This window comes from Eimeria maxima, genomic scaffold, assembly GCF_000499605.1.
Source record: "Eimeria maxima Weybridge genomic scaffold, Emw_scaff553, whole genome shotgun sequence".
NCBI classification, from domain to species: Eukaryota; Apicomplexa; class Conoidasida; order Eucoccidiorida; family Eimeriidae; genus Eimeria; species Eimeria maxima.
The window spans coordinates 674-22912 of record NW_013566594.1 but is presented as its reverse complement, the minus strand read 5'-3'; the positions used below and the strand labels follow the sequence as shown (position 1 = coordinate 22912).

The window sequence follows — 22239 nt, the reverse complement described above, 5'->3', positions numbered from 1 at the left end:
TATATATATATATATATATATATATATTTATATATGCAATCAGGAATTGTGTACAAGTCTTGACTGCACCTTTGGCGGCTCCGTCCTTGAATTCTTCTTCGATCCAAGCAAAATGTTCCTGTTATTTCAGAACACGAATCCAGCAAAAAGACAACTAGTCCATCCGAATTCGCCATAATTACATGCTGCAGACTCCCCAGCGTGTGCAAGGCCTCGCTATCCTTCCTCTAACTAGCTAGCTAGCCAGCTAACTAGCTGTGGTACAGCCTCTGAGGCTGCTCAGAGCATTTTTAGATTATTTTTATCCGATTAACAACTAAATATACCACGGAGTCTAGGGTTTGGGTCGAAGGTTTTGAACTACGGTCAAGATTATAGGGTTTAGATTACCTCTGCTGCTTGTGGGGAAGCGCTGTCGTTATAGAAGAGAGAGGAGTTGGCCGCTACGAATTTAACACCTCCAAACCAGAAGCTGAAGTTTGCTTTCCCTGTTCAGCACAAAATACCCACATACACTTACAAAGAAGTCCAAGTGAACAGAAATGACGGCTGATGGTGGAGCAGAATATGCATCCCCATTCCCCTCTATTGTTCAAACGCAGCAATTTGCACTCTGTTCATTTTCAGCAGGGAACAACACGAAACAAATCGCATTTGCAGAGAAGTTTGCACACTCCCCAAGTTGGATGCAATGTTTTCTGTGTTTTCTCTCCTTATCAAACCTTACCCCAAATATTTTCGTAGTCTTCTATTGAAGCCAAAGTTGGGCGCTCCCCCACATCGTGGTTACCAGGAATGACCAACTAAAGAATAGAAAACGAATGCAGCAGCAGCGTCAAATAATTGCAGCAGCAGACGGATGTAGGAACGAACAGACGCAACGGCAAAACACAGGAAGCAGTGCTATAATTGCCGCTCGGAGAGCATTATCGTACTACTGTAATCATAAAATAGTTTAAGCATTACTATTTTTATATTTACCACAGGTACTTCTTTGCTGGGTTTGTCTAAGGCCTCCTTGAGGTCCCTCGCCTGCTCGTCCTGCAGCAGGTGCACATACACCGCAGAATTCAGCGTTTGAAATGTTTGTTTTCCTTCAAATAAACCGTAAACCTAATCAACAAGTACATTTCCTATGAACAGGCGCACATTCAGCACAATTTCTATTTGTTGAAGTTTTTTCTTGAGGATGTTTGCACTCAAGTCTAGATATTTGTATCATCACCGGATGCCTGTGGGGGCAACTTCACAACCATGTGAAGCTCAAGAACAAAGCAAAATTAAGAGTTCCGATGATGGATCATTGCTGTTGCTGATATCTCCAATAGTTATGTTCAATCTGTATTTATGCAATAACTATATCTTTCCTTCCTATCTGCTCCTTGTCAGACACCCACCATCCAGCAGCAATCGGAAAATGTCGACGAAGCGGAACCGTTAGCGGGAGCAGCAACAGCAAACAGCAGCAACACCAACCAGCGGCAACAGCAAACGTGAAAACCGCGTGCAGCGAAGGCAGCACATTCGACAGGAGCAGCATCAGCAGCGTGTTACAGCATATAGTAGTAAAAGCAGCAAACGTTGGGAAGCAGCAGCTCGTTCGCCTTAATTGACTTACGCGGACGGTTCGAATTGCAGCTGCATTGGAGCCTGTGTTGTGCGCAGGCACGGGTGCATGCACAAGGTCACCTAAGACGAAGATGAACGCAGGTTGGGGCTCATGAGCTGCTGCTGCTTCCATGCATTCCTTGGCTTGTTGCAGCTCTTCACTCCAAGAATTGTTGTTCTTGAATAACCCCAGCTGGGAACAACAAAAAGGATGCATTTACGGACATGCTGGCGGTGTACGGGCATCCGCGGCTGCTTCTGCTTCCATTTGTTATGCTTACACTGAAAAGGCTCGTAAGGATTTGCTTGAAATGACAAAATGCAGCAAACAACAGTCTCAACGCACACGGAACGAACCTGAGGATCTGCAATCAAGGCGAAGGTGAATGGAGATGACCACTTCGTCCGGTCCTCATCCCCAGGGAACCTAAATTCAGAAGATTCAACCTTAATTAACATTGTCCTGTTGAATTAATAGGCGAAAAGTTTTCCAAAGAACCTGTTGCAATCGTTCGACTGCCTCACGTATCTCCAGACACCAAGGTTGTACGGACACTCGCCAAGCCTCCGCAAACACCAGTTCTAAGTCTATCAAAGAATAGAATTGCTTAATTATCCGCTTTCATATATTTACAAGTAATTCATAGTCATCAACGTCACAATGTAGGGGAGTACCACTACAACCCCCAGGGGCCCCCCACTCCTTTCACGGGGCCCCCCAGCTGGCTACTGGGCTTCGTCCGTTTCCAACGTTTCTGTGGTAAAGAAAGAAAACACAGCTGATTCTTCTGGAAGTCGTTAAAAACTGTTATCGAAGGCGCAGAATCCTCGGCAGAGCATCACAGGGAAACAACCCCCCCGCTGACGACGTTGCTGTGGGACAGCAGAAAATATAGGAATTGCACCACCACCACCACCAGCAGCTGCAGTAGCCGTTGCTGTTCCTCCAACTGTTTTACTCTGAATTTTAAGATGCATCCATTTCCTTTCTGCCCAGGATTCGGCAACTGCTGTGGAAAACGCGGCTGCAGGTGTCTACACTCACCGATACCTGCCGGGTGACCCCCCACGTACCCCACATTGCTATCAACAGGAGGGTAACCGGGTGGCTTTTCTGTGTGTTGAGCCTACAGTGCAAGCCAACTATGGTTGCTGCTACTGTTGCAATGGTGTTTCACCTAATGGAAAGGGGCACTTGTGTTGGCGTGTGTGCACGGCAAAATATCAAAAATATCTCAACAGGTTGAAGTTGCCTTTGTGTTAGGTAACACTTACGCAACGGCATATTTGCCCGTCTTACACCACGGGATATATATGAGTCTACACGCCTGCACACATCCAGACTTGTGTGCATATGCATGCAAGTAGTTCTGTGCATGCACTGCATGCATGCAAAACAGAACCCAAGAGGTGTATGTTTGGGTAAGCAAGAATCTGTCTTGTACCAACCCAACTGTCTTTTGTGCGTCGCTCGTAGGCTTTCTGTACACTCCAATAGAGTGAGAGTAGGGGCTTGCTAGCCGTGTCAAGGACTCGATTGCTCATACACACATGCAGCAATCATCAAATACGTAGCAGCAACAGAACAAGTAAGCAAGAGAGCAGCCCTAGCAAGAGCTGAAGCGGCAGGAAGAGCAGCAATAGCAGCAGCAGGAACAGCAAGGGCAGCACCATCTACGACACCAGGTGCAGCCTTTATCTACTAAGCAGACAGCGACAAGGAACTCTTCAGGTGTTTTTGATCGGATGGGCTGCAATGCTGCTGCAGCCATGTCCACGTTATCGCGTTCAGGTGTATGCACACCTCAAGTATGCCGCCTCCCTGAGGTGTACGTACACCTCTTGACTCCTCTAATCATCGGGAGAAGGGCAGAAGGCAATAAAGTTGGGGGAGGTGGGCATTGGGTAACGCCGTTTGCCTTTGGGGGGTTCGACCTGTAGCAAGCCGCAGCAGGCACAATGGCGATGCAAAAGGAGAGACAAGCAGTTAACAGTAAAACAAATACGAACCGACTGGTACTTGAAACGCGTCTCCAAACACTGCCATCGCTACTGCACACGGGGGTATCAGGCCACTTTCATACGAGGCAGGTCTTCTTGAGGCGGGTGTACACATGAGTCATTACAGGGAGGCCAGAATCTTTAACGGCAGCAAAGCGGTCAGCTATCTGTCCAGGTGTCAGCTAGCTGGCTAGCTAGCTGGGTGTCTATCTGGCTAGCCAGGTAGTTAGCTCAGGCTAGCTAGGTACCTCAAAGAACTTGCATTCGACTTTGGCTCGACCTGTGTATGCCAGCAGCGTGTGTGTGTGTGTGTGTGTGTGTGTGTGTGTGTGTGTGTGTGTGTGTCGCGGACTATATGTACACTTGGAAAGTTGTAAGGGGGGGTTGCCTGTATTTGTTTTGTGTTAGTCTTCATTGGAGGCAACTTGCCAAGTGGTTCAGTGATGCAGTAAGGCGAACGGGCAGATGGAAAGGGGATTAAGGTTGGAAAGAAACCAAGGGAAGAGGACAGAGAAGGTTGGAGTCACAAGTTGTACAAGACAGGGAGACAAAGAATCGCGGAGAGCCGGACAAAGAGAGAGGAGGAAAGAGTTACACAGAGAGTGACAGGCGCAGAGGGAAAAGGACAGAAAGAAAAGGTCGATCAGGAGGAAAGAAAAAGAAACAGTGAACCAGCCGAAAGGGAATGGAAACGAATAGACAGGGAATGATGAAGATGGAGATGGAGAGCGGTTCAACTATATATCTTCAGGATTTACAAATACAGTAAGAGACCAGGAGACAGACAGTTAAACAGACATATGGGGTGGCAGAGACAAGGAGACAAAGCGCTACCAAGGCAGACATAGAAACCGTTAAACCAAGAGCTAGGGAGGAGAGTAGACAGACGGAGGCAGAGAGAATCGGAGTAAGCGGCACAAAGGAACCCAGCAGCACAAGCAAACAGAAGCAAACCGAACTGAAGGTGTCTCCTGTGTCTCACCGGATCGGCCGCAGGCCGAAAGATGTTTGAACTCTGACTCTGGAGGTACTGCTGTCTGCTGTAAGTCAAGGGGGCAAAAGCCTTCGGCGGTGGATCAGCCCATGGGCACGTCTCAAGACGAGCTGCTTCTGCTGCATCACCATCACCCGTTGATGGAGACTTGCAGCTCTGGTTGCCGCCTACAGTTGCATTCACTCTCACCGTATGTTCTCTAGAAGGCTCCCTTGCATATGCAGGAGGCCTCTGTTGTTCCCCTCCTCCACATGGTACACTAGGCAGGGCAGCCAAACAATTTTCTTGATGTGATGAAGAAGTTTCAAGCGTCGATGGCTGCAGTATTTTGTACATCTCGATTGACTGAAGGTGTTTGGGCGGGGGTTTAGTCCCTGTACATTTCTTGCTTGGGGCACAACTGGGTATGTGCGTGCAGACGACAGGATCGCTGCCTTCTATGATGCCTTTAATGGTGCCTGCTGCTGCAGCTGCAGCTGCTGCGCTGCGGCGGTTTGAGGGCTGCGGGGGGCCCACGGGGGGCATAAGTTGTTTTCTTTCAAGAGAGAAGACAAAAGGCCGAGGCTCCATTATGGAGAGCAGCAGATAAGCAGCGTGTCTGGCGTTCAGCGGGAAGGTGAACCAAGGATCAGCAACTATCCCACTGCTTTGAATGACAAGAAGGCAGAAGAATAAACTAAGCTGGCAAAACGCCGCCTAAAGAACGTGTTTCTTGCGTAGCTATTGAGGCAAGGAGAGGCATGCTGTCGGGTGTAGTCCTAGGTGTCTGTCTATCTATCTGTTTATCCGTTTGTCTGCATGTTTGTCTATGTAAGCAGCACAAAGCGTTCTAGCTTGCTGTTCGTATTCCTTTATGCATTCAGGCTACAGTAGCAGACAATACAACAGCCACATGACACACTGCAACACTGCGTTCGGTACTAATGGTTGTTGGAATGCCCACTAGAGTAATAGTGGGAGGGAGAAAGATTCCTAAAAAGAGATAATACCTTTATTTAAGAGCATTCAGATCAATTACTCTCAGTTTAGCCGCTGGCTTCCATGAAGCTGGTCTGCAGCTGTGCATGCATCTGGCATGCCGACTTGGGGTCGGGAAACTTGATTCGAATGCAAAGACACCTGATGTTGAAAAAATAAATATTAAATTTTGTTATTGAATAGAATAAAAAGGAAAATGGAAGTCAATTGCTGTGTGGATGAAATGAGTCCGCCTGTGACCTCCCCGGTCCGTCGGAAGGCGCAAAGCGGGTACATGGAAACTCAAGCCAAACAAACTTGGGCAATTGAAATACTATTTCTTTTCATATTCTAGGAGAAAAAGAAGCTCTGCAAAGGGTTTTCATCCGAAATATGCCCACAGTGTGAATGCAAGAGCAGATCAGGCACCAGTCGAAGGTAACTGTGCGTTGCCAGTTGCTGTGGAAGGAATATCCACCCATCAAGCGATATTCATGGGAAAATGTCAACGAAAAGAAGAGAAGGAACTGAAAATGTTTTTTCCCCGCGGAATCCAGAGAAACAGCAAACAGAAACCCTGCGCAGCGTCTAGTTTCGGCAGCTTAGTTCCGTTACTGTTAAGACAGCTAAATCGTGCTTATTTACGTACTTAACTAGCTCAAGTTCTTTTCCTTTGACGCAGACAAGCATATTCGCTTCTTCACATGTGTAAGAGTGTCAAGCTTCATTTATGCACATTTCGTGCTGTAACTGCCCAGTACACACAGGCTGGCAAATGCTTTACCCCTCAGAGCAGAGATTATCGGTTCTTTGCTGTGCTTGCAAGACTGACCCCACCATATACGGTTTGAAACTCTCAACACAAGGCCAAACAGCGACAAAAATGATCAAATGATATTTAAATAAGTAGACAATGGAGCAATTCTAGGGAGATACTGACTGTCGAAGGGTTAACATATTAGATGCGTTTTCCAACAGACATTTCCGTGTTTTACCTCTGCTTTCTTGGAAAGCAACTAGGTGCTGGATGCCTTACTTAAGCTAACTACGTTTTAGTCAACACAATTTATATTTGCTTCTTATGTCGCGTTCCCACTCTTGTAGATTTCTAAGCCATTTTGTTCCGCCTGGAAGTTGTTGCCTAGTTCACAGAAATAGACCTAGCCAAGCGAAGTTTAGTCTATTTCTCTTTCTCATGCTTCTTCCTTCTTCTGTCTTAGGATTTGTCTAGGTTCGAGTGTTTGCTTTGTTGTGTGCTGCTAAAACATCTTCTCACCGTTCAGGGTTTGACGGCACAACATGTGTCATTACGGACAAAACTGGAATGCATCCACGGTCTACCAATTTTCACCAGAATGTTTTATCTCGCGTGAGGAGCGGTGTGTTTAAGGCAAGGCCTACACCAAAGGTGTAAACGACGAATAGTATAACAAGAAACAAGATGCGCTTTACAAATCAGGCGAAAGAACAATAACCCTCTGGAATGCAAACAGGAAGAAGGGGGCAGAACCGGCATGATCAGATACAGCAGGAGTGAAGTAATTTAGAAGGCATGCTGCTTGGGGTAACAGCGCGTTCGGTTGATTTGTTTTCAAAGTTGCAGCAAACGTTGTAGCTGCCGCAGGAGCAGCAGCATACTTCTTAGCTTAAGAAGCACCTGCTTGTTGCTTGTATGTTGTGCAGATTAGTAACATGTGCCCGACAGTGCCTTTTAGCGGTTACGTTGGGTAGCCAAAAGACCTACAACTCAGATGAGATGCTTACGATCGCATATACGAAGCAGCTCCTTAGGAGCTCTGCCAGCCCCGCTAAGATCAGCCCAAGGCGGATACCCCCATATTCAGCAATGCTGGAAGTGTTGCAAGCCTTGCTGCAACTCCTGTTCTGCCACTCCAAAACTGCCACAGACTCAGGCTCTTATTCTGCCTTTTGCGAAACGTTGGAAGCTGGATAGTGCATCACGTGCGTTTAAAGAAGTCTTCCATCGTTTGACTCGACTGTAACTCACGACTGCCACGCTCCAAGATTGAAAACCCTGTCTACAGAATTAGCTCTGCTTGCATGCACACATCGATAGGTTCGCTAGGGCACCTCTGACAGACCTTCTCACAGCTTCCTTCTGATGAGAGACCTTCGTTTCTCATGGCAGGACCGTTGCGCCCTGCAGCAACTCCAGAACGATTATTATGAAAGTTTCCCCAAGAGCCAGTAGCCTCTTCTTTGGCTAAAGGTATCTTGTGAACAGCAATACAGGGTTCCTAAACCCGGGATAGAGAGGCACCGCCTCTCCAGCTCGCCTTACTAGAACCGCTGCCTTAAGGCAACCGCGAAGGCGTGGGTGTAACGAGATATTAATGGATTCTATCCGAGGAGTGGTTGGAACTGCAAGGTAGCTAAAATACTCCTTCCAAAGTTCACCAAATGCAACTGTACTTCTTCTCTCTTGGAACGTCAGGAGGGCCACAGTCCAGCGCTGTAGCTGTGGGACGAGGAACGGCCTGCCATGTTGCAAAGCAGTTTGCAGCAACTCAAGGTGCATTGCAGCCCCACACACGAGCACAAGCAAGCCTTCTTGGTCGTTTGCCCAAACACTGTAGGCATTTGCTTGTGCATCGCGTGTGTACTATGCCAGGGTAGGAGTTCAACTGCCCACTCAAGACATAATTGGTAACGTTGTAGAGACTATCCAGTATCTGCTCCCCTCCGTCGCACACGAAGCAACCATTCCCATGAGCCTGTTTACGTCATGAAGATAGGTACGAACTGTAAGTTCCTCCTGTTGATGAGCAACTCAGGTGGCTTTCGGCTGCCTTTGCTGCTCCGCTCATTCAGTGCCCGTACGGCAAATCCTCCTCCTTATCCGCCCACTTCCTATCCGTTAATTACCGCCTCCAGCACTTAGGCAAAGAGTTGATTTCCTACGTGGCTGAAGACCTGATGTTGCAGGTGCTGCGCAGACGACGATTCCAGCATTTGACACACACGGGGAACTTCACGTCTGTGGACGGCGTTCCACATGTGGAACTCCACGTCTGCGACAATGAGTCTGCCTGTTCGTTTGCCTCTTCGACTTTATTTTGTGGTAAATAACGAAACAGCGCATGTATTGATGACTTGACTGTTCGCCCGTCGCATTGATGCTGGCCGAAGTTCCAGGCTGTTCAGGCATACGGATTAAAGCTAGCCGTAGGCAGAGTACGCACTCTAGATATGAATAGTTGGCTCATAAAAGCACCAATAATGCGACGCATTTGGGGTATCCTTGGTTGTTAAATTACAACGATTACCGTGACTTGGTGAGTCCCAACCTTAAGCTGCACTGTCGTACGATGGGATCTCCAAACCGACGGCGTAGGCCAATGCATTTTCCCGTGAACAAACGGCAAAAGGTCCTACCCATCCTACCCAGCTTACATCGAACTTCTTCGTGAGCTGTCCCGCATTAACGCGTTGAGTGGCATGCAAATCGGCAAGGTCCAAGTTTCCTGGGCTAGAAGTAACTGGTGACTGTCCTTTGTCGTTATTGACTGCCTGGTGTTCCTGTTCTTTTCTCATTTATTTCCGTGGTGCTGCGAGAAGTGTGGGGAACCTTCTATGTGCGGACGTAAATGAGTAGCCTGTGGAAGCTGCAGTTTAAGGTCAGGCATGCGGATGGTGTCTCGATCAAGACCAGGGAAGCTGGAGAGCAAGGAGTCTGAAGCAAACAGCTGTACTGTAAATGCATTCCGCACAAGGGACAGAATCAAGGCATTCTGAGAACGTCGGCTGAATACTGAGTCGCAACGTGAACTACAGGTTTCAGTGTCGGCTTCAGGACAGGTTGGGATGGTCATGTTGTGGTCGATGCAATATAGCTTTACAAATTCGTTCCACGCCACTAAGGAACTTTGGATCCCTGACAGCGATTACACTTTCCGGAAAATGTATGAAGACTGACGAATACTTGAGACGCTCCATCTGTTGTAAATGAACTAAAACAAGGGACAAAATGTTCATACATGCGGGTCCCGTCCACTATGTGGTAGGTGCCGTAGCTTCCGACTGGTGGTTATCCGACAGTGCAATCCTACCGTCCAGTGTCGTTCGGGAGCCAGAGAGCTCAGCACGATTCCACGTTTGAGATCGTCGGGTGGGCTTTTTGCTAACATCCTGGAAACGTGAGAGAGAATCCTTCCGCTGAGAGACCCACGTTAAGCATGACCGTGTCACTCGCTCCACCGTTGTATTGAAGCATCCATGGCCTGCCACCGCATGACCGTGGATTTAGTGTAAAACTCCCTTACAAAATGAAGATCGAGCATACCGTCGGTGAATTCCAGGCTTCATCTAGTCCCAAAAGTGACCTGGTCCATGCTGCGTTGCTCTACTTGTAGCCTATTGTTTGACATTGCGATAGCTGCAGCAGCATCAGTATCAAAGAAGTATGATGGGAGCAAATTTCGAACAGGAAAGGGAACCATAACAAAAGAGTGAAAACCCAGGTGCAGAACACAGTGCCTGGCTTGTACTACGTTGGGAGAGCGCGTATGCAACCCTTGGTGATGCTCTTGGTATATTTTACCGTGAAGGCGTACTGGGCGAGCGAGCAGTCACACTCAACACCCCTTCTATAATTGTAATTATGAAACCTCTTCGCCCGGCTTGTGAGGAATTTATGGTCGATATGAACAGTGCAGCGTGTGCCACATACATAAAACCGACAGTTCTTTACTCCCCACCAGACCGCGTATAGCTCTTTCTCGCAATCGGGATACTCGGGAAACGGTTGGAGTTCTCTGCGATGCTTTTGCAGCTTTTCAAACTACCTGGCCTCATGAGAGAGCATCGTCCTAACTGCGGTGTCATCTTAGTGTTAATTAATACATGTACGGACTCTGCCTTCAATTGTACCCACTTCTGCTGTTCTTCAGATGATAATGGGATCGACCACCCCAAAACAGCTGTTTTCGTAGGACTGTCCCAACGGGATTCGACTGTCCCAAACCAGCAGCCTTCCGAAGACCATCTTAACGGGGGTTCATGCATTACTCGCCGTTATCCGCATCGCCTCTGTAATGAGTAGGAGCTTTTCCGCTCCTTGATCGTGCTCGAGGAACAGCAGGAGAGGCAAGCGAGCCAAAATACTCCAGCCAGAGTTCACCAAATGCAACTGCCTTCACCACTATCCTAATTTCCTGAGCTCAACGGCGAATCGCGTGGAGTTGTGAGAGAAGGAGCGGCTTGCCCTGCGTTGCACCGCAGTTGGCTGCAATCACGGCACGACACAGCCGCATATACAAGCACAAATGAGACTTCTTTGTTGAATGGACAAACACTGCAGGCAGTTGCTAAGAATTTTGCTTGCGTACCGTTTGCATACTAGCGCCGGTTAAGGGTTCATGCTCCAACTTTGGCGAGACTCGCCAGCACAGACTGTGCTACACTGCTCCGCTGTCAACCAGTAACAGTAGTACGGCCGGCACCACAGACAGCTGTTAATACTTAGTCAGCTGTCAGTAGCACACACGCGCATTAAAATTAGGGTAACTCCCAGTCTTGGACTTGCCTTTCTTCACAGATCTCTCTTCTATACTTGTTGATTTTGTCTGCGTGAGTTGCACCGGTGTTGAGCCTGGAGGTTTCAACACTCCAAGGTGACCAGCACCACTGCAGAGTTTGTGTTCAAGAGCGGTACAATTATTGCGTTCTACTTAAAAAAAAGCTAAGAAAAAGGTAACACAACATTTCCAGAGCAGACTATAATGTACATGCACACGCCGACACACAGGGACACTTAATTCTATGGATAGCGGTGTTGAGTAAATGCAACAGTATTAAATAAATTAAACCAAGTTTATACGTATGTTTAGGGGCAGAGAGGTGAGTTCGAATGCCTCGAGGCGCCTGCAGCAGACACGTGCAGCAGCAGCACCAGAACAACGGCGCTGCAGCAGCTGCTGCAGCAGCTGCTGCTGTTAGCAGCAGCGGCAGCGGCTGCTGCTGCTGCTACTACTACTGTCGGTTGCAAGAGGCGGTGGAGTGTGAAGTGAAAAAGAGCTTGTGAATTAGGTGGGAAAGAGGAAAAATCGAAAAAAGTAGAAATCAGTTGATTCATATACCTCCCTTTATTGCTTCTCTAAGGCCCCGCTGTACCCCTCGGGCTCCTCCGCTCCTTCTGTGGCCTGTGGGCGCTGTGCGTAGAGCGCCTCTTGCTGCAGCAACAGCAAGTCATATTTGTTTCCCCAGTCCCTTCACTTTTACAGAGTTGAACAAAGCAGGGGCTGGGCCCCTGGCAGACACTCTCAGCCCTGCAGCAGCAGCAGCCGCTGCTGCTGCTGCTGCCGTAGCAACATACCTTTCTTCTTCCCAACCGCCTCCTATCTCTTCCTCCTTTCGTTGGCACCCACCCTTGCTGTTATTTCCGCTGCTGCACTCGCCTTGCCTCTTAGGGGCGCTTGTGGGGGGTGCTTCTAGGGCCGCATCCGCCGTTGCTACTGCCGCCGCCGCTGTTACTGCTGCTGCCGTAGGTATTGGCAACAGCAGAATTTCCGTTGGCAGCATCAAGCTGTAGTACGACGGTATCAACCTCAGCGCGCCACTCTCCCCCTCAACAGCCATAGAGACACAGGCCCCGGAAGCATTATATTAACAGGGGAGACAGCAACAAAAGCGGAAGCAGCTGCAGCAGCACACGCCACCTCCGCAGCAGAAGCACGGCCTGGTGTCACCGATTGGAACAGCAGCAACATGTACCAGCCGAGGCCTGCAGCGGGAGTGGGGCGTGCGCGCCCTGCTGCTGCTGCTACCGCTGCTAGCAGCAGCAGCGGAGGCGGTAGCAGCTCTCTAGGTGCTTCTACTTCGCATAGGCGAGGGTTCGGCGGGACGCCGGGGTCGTTATCTAGGGGACTTCCTGGTGTTAACAGTAGTGCAGCTGCTGGCGTGGGGGCACATGGGGTCCCTACAGGTTCTACTGGAGCGTCTCCGAGCCGCCCTAAGACCTTAGATGCGCTATTGGGTTCGATGATGCTGCGGGAGGGCCCTTCAAGCAGAAGCGCTCCAGCTTCTGCTGCTGAAGGGTCTGCTGGTACTGCACTTCCGCAGCACGGTAGCAGCGGAATAGGAGTCCCGGGCGGCCTGCTGGCAGGCTTAGGGGGGGGCAGCTCACCTGTTGCAGCAGCAGCAAAAGTCGTTGCTGCTTCAGCAGCAGACATTTCAGCAGCGAAGAGTAGTAGCCCTGCTACAGCTCCAACAAGGAGGCGCTGGGATATCCCTACAGCAACTGCCGGCGCAGCAGACGACAGCAGCAGCAGCAGCGGCAGAAGCCCAGTTGCTGCGGCGGGTGTAAAGGGGCCGCAACAGCAGCAGCGGCTGTCTCTGGGAAAGTCCTCCCCTTCGACGCTGCAGCAGACTGGGGGCCCTACACCCCACACCCTTGCTGCTGGTTTCTTTGCCCCCTCTTCTGCGCCTCCAAAGGATGACACAGCAGCTTCTGTCTTCACGAGAAACCTGACGCAACAGCAGCAAGATTCGCAGCGGCAGCAGCAGCAGCAGCAGCAGCCGCAGCAACAGCCACAGCAGCCGCAGTCTCAGCAGCAACAACAGCAACAGCGGCGGCTGACTTTGTGGGGACTGAAACGAGTAGGGGCAACGGCAGGAACTGGAGGAGCAGTCGCAGCAGCAACAGCACCAGCTTCAACAGGAGCAGCAACAGCAACGAGGGGTGACGACAGCACCAAATGCTGCGTTGACACACCTGCTATGGGGGCCACTTTAGGGTCGGTTTCTGTCTCTTCCTCTGCTCCCTCTTCCAAGGATGCAGGAACAACGATTACAGAGGGGGCTGCAGGACCCGACCAAGCAACACCAGCAGTGGCAGCAGCAGCAGATGACGACGAGGAGCTTCCGCCGTCTCCAGCACGCCAAGAGCATGTGTACTCACTGCAGAAAATGCTGGCAGTTCATCTGCTGCAGCGGGAAGCCGACGCAGCAGAGGTGAAGGCCGTGAGGGCCCTCCATCGCCCCGACCACCCCGCTGCGTTCTTTGCTGCTTCTCTGGAGTCCCTGAAGCTGGCGCCCCACCAAAGACAAGGGGCTCGTGCACCACCTCCAGTAAGCGAAACCGATCGATTTGCTGCAAACACTTCCAAGCACTGCCTCTGCAGCAACCGCATCGACGGCGTCCTGCATATTGTAGGGAGCTTTCGTCTGTAGTTCATTTAGCCTGCCCCAATTTTTGCTTGGGTGATGCTGCTGCAGGAGGGAATGTCTGCAGCCGGCGAACGGTCCGCCTCATATGGACGGCCAGGACAGCAGGAGCAGGAGCAGCAGCAGCAAGGTTCGTGGATGGTTCGTGGGGCAGGTGAGAGGTTGGCAGAGCTGGGGCCATCGAACATGATGAGCCCGAACAGAAGCACATAGAGACACAATTAGACAGCAGGGGGGGAGACAAACAACAGAATGGGAGATAAGTTAAGGTTAGGGGAAGAGATTATTAAACATCAGAGGGGATGTCTGGCCAGAGGACATAGGGACAGACAGTCTGGATAGCAGCATGTGTGCGGCATCGTTTCTGCGTGGCTCTGTTGTCCTTACTTTGTTCCCCGTATTTGTTTGTGTCTTTGTTGCTCCTGCAGCAGCTTCAGCAGATGCTGCTACTGAGGCTGGCGAACAATCCGATACTTCTGGGGGCGGCCTCTCGCAGGGCCCTTCTCCGCTGCAGTTGCGCCTTGGCCGCACGGCTGCAGGCGCCGGTGACGGGGAAGGGAGCACGCAGCAACAGCAGCAGCAGCAGACGCGAGCGTCCTTCAGCCGACGTCTGTTTGGGGACTCCACTGATTCTCATGGGGGCCCCCAGTTGGGGGGGGCACCGCAGCCGCAGCAGCCCCTGGGTGCAGGAGGGTACGCAGGCGATAGCGGGCGGAGGCTGTGGGGCCACAGTCTACAGCAGCAGCAGCAGCGTGGGGGTGGGGATGGAGACAGCACTACATCGTCCCGCGGCCACGACTTCAGCAACCGGTTCACGAGGTCTGAAGTGGGTCTGTTTGCTGCTGACTCTTTGGGGTCTCGCCCTTCTCAGGGGCCACCAGGGGCGCAGCGGGGGCTCCCCGGATGGGGAACCTCAGCTGCAGGAGACGGGGCAGACACAAGCATTAGCAGCACTTGCAGCAGCAGGCAGCAACACCATGTGAGACACAGAGGAGAGGGTGACGCATACTCGGAGGGCCCGTCACCAACTCCAGGGGTGCCGGCGCCGGGCTGTGGGGTGTGGGGCCGCACGGGTGTTACTGCAGCACGCAGTAGCCGAACCTCCTCGAGACGAGAGACTGCAGAGGACGGAGCGGCGACAGCTGCTGCCGCTGCCGCTGCTGCTGCTTCTACAGGAAGCACTGCAGCAAAACCTCAAAAACCAGACGATAGCGCTTTCCAGCGACTAGGACTACAGCGCCAGTTTCCGCAGCAGCAACAGCACCAGCAAACAAATGACCCATCAGCAGCACCAACAGTAGCAGCAGGCGATGGGGTTGTTGGATCAGAAGCTCCTAGAGACCTCCCCAGGGATACGGAAGCAAAAACAGCAGCAGCTGCTGGTGAGGCCGTTGGCTTGGATGCAATGGAGAAGCTTGCAGGCTTCCACATCTCACAGCAGCAGCAGCAACCGCAACAGCAACAACAGCAACAGCAGCAGGAACAGCAGCAGCAGGAGCCTTTTGGCATCAACTTTTCTGCCCTGTCTGCCGCTCTTTCCTCTTCTGTCAAATCTTCGCAGATGCAAGGAGTAGCGGACGCAGCACAAAGTTCTGCTGCAGGCGGATCAGCGCTCCCGGTGCCTCGACGAGAGGAGATTTGGGCTCAACCGGACGCCCGGCAGTTGTTGCTGCAGCATGCAGAGCAACACCAGCAGCAGCAGCAAGAGGAGGATGAGCAACAACAGCCCGTAGACCCCTTCTTCGCACAGCGCGAACGACCGGATTTGCCTTCTGTCGCGGCCTTTTGGAATGAAGAGCCAATCATAAGACGAAAGCCCCGGCAGCAGCAGCAACAGCAGCAGGAACAGCATCAACAGGAACAAGAGCCTCAGCAGCAGCAGCACCAGCTACTGATGTTGCAGCAACTAGGGGATGGTTCTGCCCGTTCGTGGCCTAGTCTTGAAACGGATCCAGAGCAGCGTTCGTTTACGGGCGCACCGGAGCAGCAGCAGCAGCGAGGGGCCTCACTGCCTCCATGTAGCTTTTCGCGTGTGGAGTCCCTTTTAGAAAGAGGAGAACTGCCTGCGGATCTTCATCCCCTGCAGGAGCGAGCACTAGCAGCAGTAGGAGCAGGAGCAGTGGCGGCACCGGGCCCGGTTGCCTCAGCAGGAAGTAGCAACAGCAGAAAGGATCTGGTGGGGGATGCCAATCTGACGTCCCTGCAGCGGCTGCTAAATGGCGAAATGACTGAAAAGCAGCTGCACGCCTTGGCAGCACAAGTACATTCCGTGCGTTCCAGTGCCCCCGCTCGGGCTGCTGCAGCAGCAGCTCTTTCCCAGTTCATGGCAGCTAACGCAGTGCAACAGCAGCAGCAGCAGCAACAACAGCAACAGCAGCAGCAGCAGCAGCATCCAGTTGCGGACACACGGCTGCAGCTGCCGGGGCCTGGAGGCCTTGCTGCTGCGGCCGCTGCCGTTGCTGCTGCTGCAGTGCAGCAACAGCAGCAGCAACACGCAGACAATCAGCAGGCAGAGGCAGGGTTGCAGGGGCCGTATTCTTTGGCGCGGCTACGGCAACAGCAGGCCTTGCTAGAGCAACAGCAGCTGCAGCAGCCGCAGCAACTGCCTGCATATAATGCCCCTCAGCGGCCGCCGATCGCTCCCGGCCCCATGGGAAACCGTGTAGACCTGTTTGCTGCTGCCTTGCAGCAGCAAGAGCAGCAACAGCAGCAGCGTGACATCCACCGCATGTTGGGGGGCCTGCCGGTTGGGGCACCTCAAGGACAGCAGGAGGTTGTGGGACCCCCGGTGGAGAGTTTGCAGCGAATGATGATGGATGCGGGTGTGCCGCTGAACAGCAGCAGCAACAGTAGCAGCAGCAGCAGCATTTGGTACTACAAGGACCCGAGCGGGACCCAGCGGGGCCCCTTCAGCAGCAAAGATATGCACGGCTGGTGGCAGCGCAACTATTTCGCTGATAACCTCCTGATGAAGTGGGACCCCCTGCTGCCGTGGCTTCCCTTTGGCCTCATTTACCCTGCGGGGGGTCCTCAGCCCTTCACAGCGCTGCCGGACTTACAAGGGATTCAGCAGCGGCTGCTACAGCAGCAGCAACAACAACAGCGCGAGCGACTCCTCCAACAGCGACACCAGCAGCAGCAACAGCAGCAGCAGCAACAGCAGCAGCAACAGCAGCAGCAAAGACGCCTACATCAGCCCACACCAGCTGCAGCACCAGCGTCCGCAGGGCCCCCAAGCTTCCGTTTGTGGGATGTGAGCAGATACTAAGCACATCGTTGCCTTATTCATGCGTCTTTGCGGTGTCTGGTGCCGCAGCTGGTGCTGGTTCTGTTGTTCGTGGAGCATCTAGTGCTGTGCAGCGTCTGCTGTTGCCACTGTGAATCGAATGCTGTTGTTGTGGTCGCACCGGCTATGGCTATTATGTGGGTACGGCGGCGGCTGTCAGTGTGTGTGCTGCTGCTGCTGGTGCGTGGTAGTGTGTGTTATTGACGTGGTGAGATGGTGCCTTTCATCGGCGTTTGTTGTGCATGCAGCAGCAACCGCATCCACTGGGTTGGGGGGGGGGCCACCGGGGGACCCTGGGTGTGACTGAGACGGAGGGAGGGGGTTTTGGGCTGGAGGAGCCTTCGGAGAGTCGTTCGTCTTCGGGTGTGTCTGGTGCTGCTGACGACATGTCTGTGGCAGCAGCAACAGCACAGACTGCTGTTGCCGCTGCTGCTGCTGCCGTCGGCGCAGATGACGCGGCCGCATGGGAAGTGTGGATGCGACGGGCGGGTCTGTCTTTGCCGCATCAGCAGCCGCAGCAACAGCAGCAGCTTCGCGTTGGTGCAGCTGCAGGGGATATGGGTCATTTTGGTGCTCTTCACGCACAAGAACAGCCACAGCAGCAAAAGCAGCAGCAGCAGATGTTCATGCTACAGCAGCAGACAGCGGATGCGATGCATCGCCCGTCTCTCGGGGGACCCGCCGATGACCAGCATCAGCAGCATCAGCAGCATCAGCAGCTTCAGCAGCATCAGCAGCATCAGCAACAGAAGCAGCTTCAGGAACAGCAACATGAGCAGCAGCATCAACAGCAGCAGCAGCAGCAAGGGCTTGTGGTCGGACGTGCAGCGCAGATGACTTCAACCCTCAAAAACCTTCTCGGGATTGGTGGCCCACATGGGCAGCAGCGAGAGCAGCAGCAGCAGCAACAGCAGCCGCAGCAGCTCCAGCAGCAGCCGCTTGAGGAGGTGGAGGAGCAGCTCCAGCAACAGAAGCATGCCCTGAGCTGGACTGCGGATAGATTGGCAGAAGCGCAGCGGCAGCTGCAGCAGCTGCAGAAGCAAGAGCAAGCACACACAAAACAGGTGTTTACGTCGATCGATGCTGATCAGAAGCAGCAGCAGCAGCAGCAGCAGCAGCAAGCGCCTGTTACTGCTGCACCTAAGCAGTGGGCAGCCACAATGGAGGAGTCGTGCAGGCAAGACAAACAAAAGAAGCATCCGCAAGAGAAGCAGCAGCAGCCAGAGAAGCAGCAGCAGCAAGATAAGCAGGAGAAGCAGCAACACCAAGACAAGCAGCAGCAGCAGCAGGAAAAGCTCCCGCAGGAGAAGAAGCAGCAACAGGAGAAGCAGCAGCCACAGCCAGAAAAGCAGCAACTGCCGCACGATAGACAGCAGCAGCAGAAGCCTCCAGAGAAAGATAGGCACCAGCAGGACAAGAAACAGCAGCAGCTGCAGCAACAGCAAGAGAAGCAGCAACAGCGCCAGGCGAAGCAGCAAGAGCAGCAGCAGCAGCGTCAGACGAAGCAGCAGGAGCAACAGCAACAGAAACAGGAGAAGCCGCAGCATGCCCGAGAGAAGCAAGCAAGAGCACCTCAGGAAAAAACGGCCCTTACCAGCAGCAAGGCGAAAGCCCCGGCTGCTGCCGCTGCTGCTGGGGGTTCTACAGCGGAAGCAGCAAAGGGAGGATGGGAAGTTGCAGGTCACAAGGGGCAGCGCAAGAAGGAGCAGCAAAAGCAGCAGCAGCAGCAAGAGAAGCAACAGCAGGAGGGTAGGCAGATGGAGCCAGAGGCGAAGGCCCCAAAGCCACAGCCAGAGAAGCAGCAAGTGCAACAGCAGGGGAAGCGTGCGACTGCAGAAGGTGCATCGGGGGAGCAGCCGCGGCGACCTGTTCTTGGGGGCCCGGCTCCGTGGGTATCTGTTGCTGCTGCTGCAGCGAACCGGCCGAATGTAACTCTGAAAGAAGTGATGGAGTTGCAGAGCACCGAACAGTCGCGAGAGGCTGAAGAGAGAAGAAAGGAAGAGGAAGCTGCACTGAAGGCTGTAAGTCTTGCAACACTTCGTTGATGCTGCTGCTGTTCCTGAAGTTGCCTGCAGCGCTGTTTCCCCTGGTGCTCTTGCCGTTTGGTATTGAGCTCCCGCGCCTCCACAGCACGCTTCTCCCGCTGGCGTATGAATTGCAGCAAGTCTTTCTTTGCGCGCTTGGTGTAGGAGCCGTTGCTTTTGCTTCCTTTTTTCCCACTATGGCTGGTGTTATCGCTCCTGTCGGCCAATGCGTGCATGTCTTGCGTTTGCGTTTTGGTGCTGCAGCAACAGCAGCAGCAGGAAGCAGCTGCTGCGCGTCTGCGCTGGGCAACGCTGCAGCGGAAGGACAGCAATGGACAAACCGTTCCAAGCTGGGGCACGCCGGCGGTCTTGGGCGTCCCTGGGGCCCCTTCTGTGGGTTCATCAGAGGACTTTCCTGATCTGCTTGAAGGAGCAACGAATACGTTCAGCAGTGGGGCGGCAACCCCATCCACCCTGACGCCTGCTGCTGCACCTGCTCCTGCTGCAACAGCACCAGCAGCAGGATCCGCACCAGCTGCTGCCCCTGCTGCTGTTGTGAGAACTCCCTCTCTGGCTGGGGGCGCCGAGGCAGGAGCAAATCCCACCGCCACACGCAAGGGGGGATCCGGCACGAAGGGCAAGCTGAAGGGCAACACGCAATCGCTTCAGGACTTTATTGCTGCTGCGGCCCACAGCAAGAAAGACAATACAGCTCTGCCTCTGGGCGCGACAGCGTGGTCTCAAGGGGCACCCAAGGGCCTGGCTGCTTCTGTACCCCCACCCACCCCCATGCAGCAGCAGCAGCAGCAACAGCAGCAGCAGCAGCAGCAGCAAATGCAGCAGCAAATGCAGCAGCCGCTGCAGCGAACTGCTACTGGAGTTCCTGTGAAAAAGAACGTAGTGGCGGCGGCTAGGGGCCCGGGCGCCCCATCTGCAGGTAGGTTTGTTACTGAGCGTATGCTTGCTCAGACCACTGAACCTGTGGTGTTCAGGTCTAACAATTTGCGCCTATGTTGGGTCAGGGTTTTAGGCGTGCATGCACACATGCATATACGCGGGTTGGAGCTGCTCTTTTGCATGTACAGGAAGGGCGCCGGATGCGGATTTCCCCTCCATTTCTGCAGGAGCTTCTGGTAGGGCCCTTTGTTGCTGATGCAAACATTGCTCCTGTTGCTGCTACTGTTGCTCATTCGGCGTTTAGTGGTTATCGGCCACTTCGGTGTTGTGCTTGTTCATTGCTCTGCAGCAGGAGCAACTGAGGAGGGACCGAAACGGGCCGCGGCACAGTTGCAGGGTAAGGATAGGGGGTATTTGTATAGTAGTGAAGGGGTTATTACTGTCGTATGATTATAGTTAACCACAATTATGCTGTTATTATGTTGGGGATTGCAGCATGGGCGTAGCGCTTAGAGTTCGCATTTGTGGGGGTGTAGCAAACGTTTAGCGGCACTACTTGGGCAAAGGCAGCGAATGGGGAACAGTGACGAGACCATATGCACAGCAGAAACAAAAACGCATGACAAATACACAAGAGGCAAGCCAGAGTAGGGATGGAGTAGGCCAGGCAGGGCTCCATGTAGAGGCGTGTAACACGAGTGACATAGACAGTAGGAGGACGACACACAGTGGCTGAAGGTATGGGTTTGGCTTTTCGGAGTTCGTTTGGAGATAATGGTTTTTTGAGCAGATCTACTGCCATGCTTGCCACAGATGCAAAACGTGCTTTTAGCATTTTGTCTGTGTTGTTCTTCTCTAGAGTGGACCAGTCTCTTGGCCGAGTGCGAATTGCCTCTGGACGTCCCAATCCTGGAGTACTTAGCCACTATTGAGGTGAGGAGACCATTGCGACATGCACTCCTTTTAACCTTCTCGCTGCTTTGGCTTTGCTTTGTCTCACTTGTTTGTGTCCCGTAACATTTCCCCCTTCATGCCGTTTATTTGTGGTGTTCGTTGGTGTGTGTCGTAAGTAGCAAGCAGGTGCTGTAGCTAATACGCTGTAGTGCAGTGCTGAGGTGTATTTTGTTTGTTTGTGTGTGCTGTTGGGCTGTACATGTATACACTTCAGAACCCGCTGGAAGTGGAGGAGTTTCTGCAGGAAAGTTTTCCCAGCCACAAAAATTTGCGGCTTTTCGCCGAGAACTTCGTTTTGACGAATGACAAATACAATAAGAGGCCCCAGGACGACAAGGGGGGGCCACAGAGTGTGTCGGTTTGTCTTTTTCCTCCTTATTCTCCTGCAGCATATATTGGACTTAGCGGACATGAGCGAACAAGTAGACAGACTGCCCACTGTGCATAATCCACGGTTGCCTTCAGGGCGTAAAATGCTGGTGAAAGTGATTTTGGTGAAACTGATCTGCATACGGTTCTGCATGCTTGCGCATGCATGGTATGTTTGTTTGCTTTGCGGCTCAGCAGCAACAAACTGGGAGGCGATCCAGGGCAAAGGAAGATCCCGCAAAAAGAAACCGCAGGGGCGCCCTGTAGACCCAAGTTTGCTGGGTAGGCATGCCGAAGTGGGTGTTAGGCTTTCCTTTCCTCGCCCAATTATGCGTATATTTCGTTCCCTCTGACTTTTTTTTTCATTCGTGTCGGTCGCTTTAATAACTTGCCTCTGTTTTCAAAGGCGTTGCGGACCGTTGTTTCGTTGCGGCTATCTCTTTTTGTTTTGCGTCTGCGTCTCTCTCTCCGAGTCATTTCATGTGTCTCGCCTGTTCGTTTGACTCTCCTGTGCATTTGTTTGGCTGTTTTGGTCTCTGCTTTATGAATATTTATGCTGAATTTGCGGAATCGGCATCTGCTGGCATATCTTGTCGTCCGTCTGACCTTCGCCGAAGTTATTTATCTGTGTTTGTCTTTGTATTCTCGGCTTGCCGTTGTATTTGCTTGGTGCGAACAGTTAGTGGCAGCACTCCTGTAGCCGTATTAGCTGTCCTTAGTACTGCAATGCTCATTGTATTGTAAACGGCAGTAAACTGTTGCCACTTGTTTGTTTATCGGGCCTCCTGGCAGCTACTGCATTTAGTATCGTTGCTTATTCTACGAGTAGGATGTGGATTCCCAATCATCCGTGATAAGTCGTGACTGGCTTTCCGGGGGTGTTCATGTGCCGCAGGCATTTCCGTAAAGAACAACCGCTGCAGCTCTGGGAGTCTTGAAGGTGTAGACTGAGGGTTTCACACGAG

At 52.4% G+C, this 22239-nt stretch overlaps 2 protein-coding genes across 2 annotated transcripts; one reads left to right on the top strand and one right to left on the bottom strand.

The window, feature by feature from the left end:
• Positions 1-381: 381 nt before the first annotated feature.
• Positions 382-2067, bottom strand: EMWEY_00037230 (serine/threonine protein phosphatase, putative; the record flags this gene model as incomplete). The annotated part of the gene is made up of 5 exons (XM_013482224.1): positions 382-488; positions 728-803; positions 982-1041; positions 1619-1801; positions 1966-2067. 5 exons carry the CDS (start codon positions 2065-2067, stop codon positions 382-384), a joined length of 528 nt encoding a protein of 175 aa, XP_013337678.1.
• Positions 2068-12286: 10219 nt separating this feature from the next.
• On the top strand, positions 12287-21541 carry EMWEY_00037220 (grb10 interacting GYF protein, putative; the record flags this gene model as incomplete). Its single annotated transcript, XM_013482223.1, has 10 exons — positions 12287-13648; positions 13796-13898; positions 14173-16997; positions 17279-19051; positions 19319-19991; positions 20140-20187; positions 20304-20348; positions 20811-20884; positions 21120-21263; positions 21470-21541. 10 exons carry the CDS (start codon positions 12287-12289, stop codon positions 21539-21541), a joined length of 7119 nt encoding a protein of 2372 aa, XP_013337677.1.
• Positions 21542-22239: the final 698 nt, after the last annotated feature.